Source organism: Octodon degus, unplaced genomic scaffold, assembly GCF_000260255.1.
Source record: "Octodon degus isolate 3935 unplaced genomic scaffold, OctDeg1.0 scaffold00005, whole genome shotgun sequence".
Lineage (NCBI taxonomy): Eukaryota > Metazoa > Chordata > Mammalia > Rodentia > Octodontidae > Octodon > Octodon degus.
The window spans coordinates 29654101-29662477 of record NW_004524581.1 but is presented as its reverse complement, the minus strand read 5'-3'; the positions used below and the strand labels follow the sequence as shown (position 1 = coordinate 29662477).

At 44.2% G+C, this 8377-nt stretch overlaps 1 protein-coding gene across 3 annotated transcripts in view; it reads right to left on the bottom strand.

Moving 5' to 3' along the window:
* The window catches only part of Tcp11 (t-complex 11), a 39329-nt gene that overhangs the window by 3585 nt on the left and 27367 nt on the right, over window positions 1-8377 (bottom strand). For all 3 annotated transcript variants that reach the window (XM_023722444.1, XM_023722448.1, XM_023722451.1), the window contains 4 exons: window positions 3478-3698; window positions 1702-1838; window positions 1253-1467; window positions 977-1158 (listed from right to left, as the gene is read on the bottom strand). In XM_023722444.1, coding sequence (XP_023578212.1) covers window positions 977-1158; window positions 1253-1467; window positions 1702-1838; window positions 3478-3698 — 755 coding nt within the window. The remainder of the gene's footprint in view (window positions 1-976; window positions 1159-1252; window positions 1468-1701; window positions 1839-3477; window positions 3699-8377) is intronic.

Genomic DNA, 8377 nt, shown 5'->3' with positions numbered 1-8377 from the left:
CCACACACACACACACACACACACAATAAATAAAAATAAATAAATAATTTTAAAAAAAAATTATGGAAAAAAATAGACATTCTAAAGAAAAAAAAAAGATACCAACTACTCCACAGAGTGCCTTGTCTTACTTCTTAGAAGATGAACTACAGGCCGGGGAGATGGCTCAGTAGAATAAGTGCTTGCCTGGCAAATACAAGGGCCTGAGTTCAATCCCCAGTTCCGCAAAAAAAAAAAAAAAAAAAAAGATACAGAAGATGAACTACAAAACTGACCCTGGAAAAGAGCTTAAAGGTTCTACCACAGGATCCATTCAGCACTATTTAGTCCCCCCATTTTATTTTTATTTACTTATTTTTAGCTTTGGGGTACTAAGGTCTGAACCCAGTGCCTGGCACTTGCTGGACAAAGCTAAATCCCCAACAAGAGCACAAGAGAGCGAGCGAGAGAGAGAATTTTTTAAAAGCCTTTCCTGGATATCAACGATGATCCTTTGTCCTATCTTATCAATTACAATTACAAACCTGTTCTTCTGGGTTTTGTTTTGCAGTGCTAGGGATTGAACCCAGGGCCCCATGCATATGACGCAAGGGCTAGACCTCTAACCTCCATTTCCAGCCTTAAACTTGCCTTTTTTTCCTTTGGTGTGATGCCCAGAATCTGTAGATCTCATCAATACTGCTGACTGACCAGCTCCTGGATATCCACACTAATACCACACCACTGTTACCCACCCAAATGGATAATGAATCATTTTCAGCTAACTGTTCTCTGTGCCAACCTCTGTGGAAGAAAAGTTTTACTTTTCTGTAACAATCTTCAAGATCACTTATAGGGGGAATCAACATTCTTTATGCATGGTTCCAAAGAGCCTTTCTGTGGTTCATGGTGGGCAGTAAACATTAATTCATCACCTGCTTGTGTCCTGAGTATCACATATCACTCTCTGCTCTAAAAAAAGATCAATGCAGCTTACTTAGGTTTGAATTCCTCCATCAGGGCCTTGGTGAGACGCTTCATTTTATCCACAAACTGAGGTGAGCCACACAAAACGCTGCCAGAGAAACTGCTGGCCACAAGCAAGACTGAAGCCAGGACAGTCAACTGCTGCAGCTGGGCCTCCAGCTCTCGCAACCGGGTTCTATCCATTTGCAGGGTCTGGAAACCAGGGAAGAGCAGGGTGTCAGGAAGGGGGGGGGGTCCAACAGAAGTACTGGATACAAAGCAAGGTAATGCACCCACACACACACACCTCAGGGAACTCTTCATTTTCAGGGTCCCACAGGAGGAGGTTGAGGAAGCCTTGGGACAACACTACTGCAGGGCTGAGGGGCTCAGTGTCACTGGCTGCCTCATCCAGAGAAGGACCAGCCACACCGGAGGAGTCAGCAGAGTCGGAGCAAGTTGGTGGCGTGCTGAGGTCTGCTGCTGCTTGGGCGAGCCACTTGGTAGTATGATTGAGAAGACCTAGGACAGCAAAGAGACTGAGTAAGCATCTTTGTCTCTGTGGCTTCAAGACCAAGATTCAAGAAGTACTCATACTTAATAAATCCTTTGGGATCTTTCCATCTTAGTTAAATGTTCTCTCTGCCTCCCCTTACCTGAAGAAGAAAACATTCTACTTCTAAAACAGTCCAGGTACTCTATCGTGGAAGCAAGACACAGGCTCACCTTTCTGCTCTTCCCTCACATTATACATACCGGGCTGCTGGTCAAGTTGTTCCTGGAACTTAGCTCGCTCATACTGGATAGAATGTTCCTGCAGATGGGGCTGAAGGCTCTGAATGGTGTAGTTCACCATGTCCATTTTCATCAGGCCCAGAACCTGGAAGATCCCTCTGAGACAGAGGGAAGCACAGTATTTATTCTACAGAAAAGAAATCCTATAAGAGGAAAACCCACATGAGGAGCCGTTAAAACTATTCTCAAGCTGGGCATGGTGACACACACCTGTAATCCCAGCATTCAGGAAGCTGAGGCAGCAGGATCACCTGAGGATTACAGGAGGATCTTGTGAGTTAGAGACAAGCCTGGGCTACAAAGTGAGTTCAAGGCCAGCCTGAACTACATATTGAGATCCTGTCTAAAAGAACAAAACAAGGGCTGGGAGAGAGCTCAGTAGAATAAGTGCTTGCCTGGCAAGTGTAAGGTCCTGAATTCAATCCCAAGTACTGCAAAAAAATAAAATAAAATAAACAAAACAAAATTCAAAATAAATAAATCACTATATTCATAAAACTTAGTCCTATATCCTACATTTATAAAACATGGCCTGTGGCCTGTGGCCCATGGCTCAAGGCCAAGAATTGAAGGCAGAACTGCAAACAGCTAGGTTTCTTTCTCTACAATCATTCTGTCATCTTAAAACAGTGAAGTTAAAAGGAAGAAACAGCAGAATTCTCTGCAAGGTTGAGTTGATAAGTGATGCTATTGTTCTATGCTTTTTTAAAAATGTATTTGGTAGAGTCTCACTATGTAGTTCAGACTCCTAGTGATCCTCCTGTTTTCAGCCTCCCCAATGCTGTGATTACAGGCGTGCGCCACCATGCTTACAGTACCACAGTACAACATGTGGTGCAGGGGATTGAACCTTGGTCCCTGCACTATGATACTTTTTATTTATTTATTTATGAGAGAGAGAGAGAGAGAGAGAGAGAGAGAGAGAGAGAGAGAGAGAGAGAGAGAGAGAGAGAGGCCAGCTCAGCCCACCAGGGGGCGGGCTGGCTGGCATGTGGTGCTGGGGGATTGAACCGCGGTCCCTGATGCTTTTGCTAAGCTTGTTCTAAGTAGGTGCTTTAGACCACCGAGCCATCTCTCCAGCCCTGCACTATGATACTTTGTTTCAGTACGGGGGGTTAAACTCAGCATCTTTCGCTTGCCAGGATGGTGCTTATTCTACTGAGCTATCTTCCCAGCCCTATGATGCTTTTTAAAATTTTTATTTTAATTAATTTTATTAAGCTATGATGCTATTTCTGACTCTTCAGCCAAACTGGCTTTTTAAAATTTAATTTTTATTATTTTTTACTTTCTAGGTCTTGGATCTTTAGTTCCTCTGACTATGAAACAAGCTAACCTCCCATCCCTCCCCTATACTATAATATGACATGGGGAAAGGATGTTTTCACACCCTTGAAAGGAAAGAATTTTATCTTTTGGCAGCATATACCTACCTAGTGGGACCCAAAATTAATCTTTTTTTTTTCTTGGCATGGGGGATTGAACTTAGGACCTTGACTTTGCCAGGCAGGCACTGACGCCACTGAGCTATCTCCCTAGCACTCCAATCAATCCAAGGAGAACCACAAGGCCCTGGATGAGGCCATCTTTAGAAAAGAAAAAAACTGTCTAGAGAGGAGAAAGTGGGAGGAGAGTCAGGTATCCAGCAGGGAGAGGCATATCAAGACAATGGCTGCAATCCAGTGTCTGGCCCAGGTTTGCAGGCTCTGGGGCGGGGGCAGTAATCAAGGTCCACACCTCAATAACCCAACAGGGTCTGCAATGTTCTCAAGAGTCTGTACAGCTTCATCTCGGACTGGCGCACACAACAGAGTCATCATGTTGAGAATATACTTGGAAAGGGAAGAGACATCCAGGGCCCCACGTTCTGCTTCCTGCCTGAGGAAGTCTGCATCCAACGCTGCTTCAATCTCACTTCTTAGGCGGTTCTGGCGTGGTAACAGCAGAGACAACAAGATCTGTCCCAGAAAGAAAATCATAGTAGTTAAATTCGGTTTAAAGCCTCAAACTTTCTCCAATGTGCAACCCTCTTAGCTATACATGTCTTTTAAGGATCAAGAGATTGGGATCCTAAATTTCCTAAGAGTATCATTTACCTCCACTTAGGAGCCAGTGGTAATTCAGCGTTAAAGAGGATGAAACACAGCAATATTGTATTATTTCTAGGCAGAATGACATAGATTAATAAAATCAAAAAGGGAAATAAAAAGTGCAGAATATAAGAATGATCACCCAGTAACAAGGTACTCAATTTTATTTTTCACAGTCATCAGATTTAATATGACATGAAGTGAAATAGTTGTTCTACTTTTCCTCCTGGATCAGCTTTTCCTTCTTATCCCTATTAGTTTTGAAAACAATACCAGAGGAGCTGGTGAGATGGCTCAGTGGTCTAAAGCATCTACTTAGAACAAGCTAAGCTAAGCAAAGCACAGGGACCACGGTTCAATCCCCCAGCCCCACATGCCGGCCAGCCCCCGCCCCCTGGTGGGCTGAGCTGGCCACACACACACACACACACACACAAAATAAATAAATATTTTTTAAAAAAAAGAGATTTAAAAAAAGAAAAAGAAAACAATACCAGAAGAGGAGGGGCCCAAGTCCACCCGCAAGTCCTATCAGCGAGTTTTTGAGAGTGGGCCCAAAATTGAGATAGATGTTAGATGATCTTGTGTGGGTCCAACAAGTCAAAGCAGGATCTTCGATAAGCCCTCGGCATTTGAGGTCATTGTACTAAAGCAGATACTCCCATTTGAGCTGGGCTCTCATGGCCAAGTGCTCGGCTTACACCCTCCAGGTTTCCAGAGATATGTCATATTCGGCGGGGTTGAAGGTAGAGGGAAGAGTAGCCAGGCAAACTGGCTTATACTTTAATGCCATCTTGCTCCCCCACTCCCCCCACGACTCACAACTGCCTACTCAATTTTAAAAGGCAGACATTTTTATTTTTTTATTTTTTTGTGGAACCAGGGATTGAACTCAGGCCCTTGTGCTTGCCAGGGAAGCGCTTATTCCACTGAGCCATCTCCCCGGCCCCTAAGGCAGACATTTTTGAGATTATTTTACAGACCAAGAATGAAATAGGTAAAGACACTGCTATGAGTCATCTGACATAGCCTATTGATTCCAAATGTAAGTCCTTGGTGGATAAGGACTCTTATTTCCTGTGTGTTTCTGTAATACGAGTACGCAGTCACAGAACATGGGAATGGAGTAAAATGAATGTGTAACTGAATACATTACTGTATGATCATAGCAAAATCACAGCTATTTAGCTCCATATTAAACAAAAGGAGATTTCCTCTAAACTATTATTGCTAAGTTATGAAAGCTATCAGTGTGGAGCCTCCCTTCAAATCTATCCTTTAGTTCCTCCCTCTGGAAAATTCCTGTATCATGGAAGCTTTTCTCTGTTCAAACTGCTGTGTGGTTTCTGTCTTCTCATTGTACACCTTAGAAAGATATGCAAACGGGAAGACGGGAGAAATGGAAAGGCCTGGCACGTCCAGGTCTAGGGCTCCAGTGGTCTGGAACTTGCTGGCGCATCACCTTCAAGATGGAGAGGCTGTTATACCTGAAACCACTTACCCTGAAAGAGGAACAACATTTGATGGGCCTTTTTGGATTTTTAAAATTTAATTTTTATTACTTATTTTTTACTTTCTAGGTCTTAGAGCTTAGATTCAGACCAGATCTGAATTTGCTACTTTGATATTACCACAGAATGATGGAAAAGATGACAAATTTTCTGTGAGTTCCAGAACAGGAGTAGGCTTCGCTGCAAGTTCAGACTGTAGTTTGAGTCATTCTACCACCTGGGTCTTATGATTCAGCAGATCTACTCATAAATGAAGTGTCTATGGCAACTGAGGACATGGTATAAATATCCTGCAAGCATCACAACACAGACCCCTAGGATTTGAAACAAATATATGCTCTCTGTAGATAACTAGCTGCTTTTTGAAAAAGAGCTTCTGATTTGCTACCAGGCCTTGGCAGAAAGTAAAACCTCACCATCAAATGATCATATGGCCTGAGCTTCCCATCAGGAACTAGGTGATGCCTAATGTACCCAGCCAATAGTGCAAGATAAGCACAGCAGCACTCTATCATCAAATAAAAATAGCCTATAAGCAGCCAAGCACACACCAGTGTAAGGAAGGTATACAGACAATAGCACAGAATGAAAATCCCAGAAACAAGATCTGGATAACATGGCCAAAATGATTTTGAACAAGGCCAAGTTAATAGAGAAAGAATAATCTTTCCAACAGATAGTGTCAGACCAAAAAAAAAAAAAAAAAAAAAAAAAAAAGAAGGGGGCTGTGAAATAGCTCAGCAGTCTAAAGAGCCTGCTTAAGCAAGTTTAGACAAGGTGCCCAGACTGAGGTTCGATCCCAGCACCACATGCTGTGTCAGTCCCAGAGCAGGCTGGGCCGGCGACTAAGAAAAAATAATGCCAGGAAAACTGGATATTCACATGCAAAAGAATGAAGTTGGACCTTTCTCTTATACCATACTACAAATAATTCAGAATGGATTAAAGACATAAACATAAGAGCTAAAACTATAAAGTACTTAGAAGAAAATACAGGAAGGTCTGAGGATGTGACTCTGTGGTAGAACACTTGTCTAGCATACACAAAGCCCTTGGGTTCAATCCCCAGCATCATAAAGGAAAACAAAAGAAAAAACATATAGAAGTGTTTAAAGTCTTGAATTCAGCAGTGAGTGTGGTTGCACATGTCTATAATACTAACCCTCAGGAAAGTTGAGGCAGGGGGACGGCAACTTTAAGCCCAGCCTATATAAGTTAGTGAGACCTTGTCTCAAAATAAAAAATAGTTGGGCATCTAGTTGGGTGTAAATCACCTAGTTTCAACCCCTAGTACTACAAAACAAAAAACAGTAGCAAACAAATTAAAAACACCGGGGCTGGAGAGATGGCTCAGTGGTCTAAAGCACCTGCTTGGAACAAGCTTGGCAAGGCATCAGGGACCGCGGTTCAATCCCCCAGCACCACATGCCAGCCAGCCCCGCCCCCTGGTGGGCTGAGCTGGCCACACACACACACACACACACACACACACCTCTCTCTCTCTCTCTCTCTCTCTCTCTCTCTCTCAAATAAATAAAAAAATTTAAAAAAAAAAAATTAAAAACACCGCAAGATTTTGAATTTGGCAAGATAATGACATTAAAATCATAAGAAACCAAAGGAAAGCTAAAGTATACTTCATCAAAATTAAATTTGGGGGGGAACTACCCGCTTGGGCCCCCCTCCTGTCCCTCTCTTGGACAGGAGCTTTCTTTCCAATAAATATATTCTGCTCATAACCTCCATTTGTTCCTAAAATTCATTCTTCAGTTTTAGAGAACACAAACTCGTGCAGGTCAGGTTGGGAGATCATTTTTCCCTATGTCATTTGGAGGTTCCCTATATGGTTTGGATGTCACCCACCTTAGATCAGTTTTTCTCCCTGTATCATTTTGGAGGTTTCCACCAAGATCACTGGACGGAGGTATGAGTTTGCTTTTCTTTCATAAATTCTGGAGTGGGACTTGCTTAGGTAACAAATTTTTATGCCCACCCCACATCCACCTAAAGTGAGTTCCCCCTTTCTCTACCTTAGCCCCACATGGTTTTACACTATAAAAGTCCCTGAAAGAGACAGCTTCCTGGGGAAGTACCCGCTTGGGCCCCCCCCTCCTGTCCCTCTCTTGGACAGGAGCTTTCTTTCCCTCAATAAATATATTCTGCTCATAAAAAAATTAAATTTTGGCATATCAAAAATTGTGACATAGTATTTACAAAAAGTAAATTTAAAAGACTAACCACGGAATGGAAAACATGTTAAATTATCCAACAAGGGTATGGCCTCCAAACATGTAAAGAATTTTCACAATTCAGTGACAAAGGACAGCTATCCAATACAGATCTTCCATGTTAACAATGCTTACAGACCCAGTCCTAGCCCAGGCCTGGTGAGTGTGTGGGAGAGCTTCTAGCTACCCTGCGCCGGTGGGACCTACTACTGGTCCCAGCCCAGGTGCAGCGTGGATGAGACCCTCTCCTACCCCCTTGGAACGCCCCCCACCACTCCACAGCACCTCCACCCCGCCCACCGAGTAGGAATTTCTGCCACGCTCCGGGAACCCCCAGACCCAGTCCTAGCTCAGGCCCAGTGAGTGTGTGGGAGAGCTTCCGGCTACCCTGCCCCGGCGGGACCTACAACTGGTTCCAGCCCAGGTGCAGCGTGGGTGAAACCCTCTTCTACCCGATTGGGATGCCCCCCATCAATCCATAGTATCCCCCCACACCCCGCACACAGGGTAGGAATTTCTGCCGCGTTCCGGGAACGCCCAGATCCAGTCCTAGCCCAGGCCCGGTGAGTGTGTAGGAGAGCTGCCTCTCCCCTCTTTTCACCTTGTCCCCTCCAGGCTCAGCTTAGGCCTGGCATACAGGCCTGGGGTGAAACCCTGCAGCTGCAATCCCTGCAGAGAGTGTAGAGGATAGAACCACCCAGCTAGTCCAAGAGCAGAACATCTTGCCAGAGGAGCACAACAGGTTCACCCCCAAGGGCAGCAGCAGGAAGGAGCTGAGCATAGCAGCTAGACCCAAGCCAGGCACAGC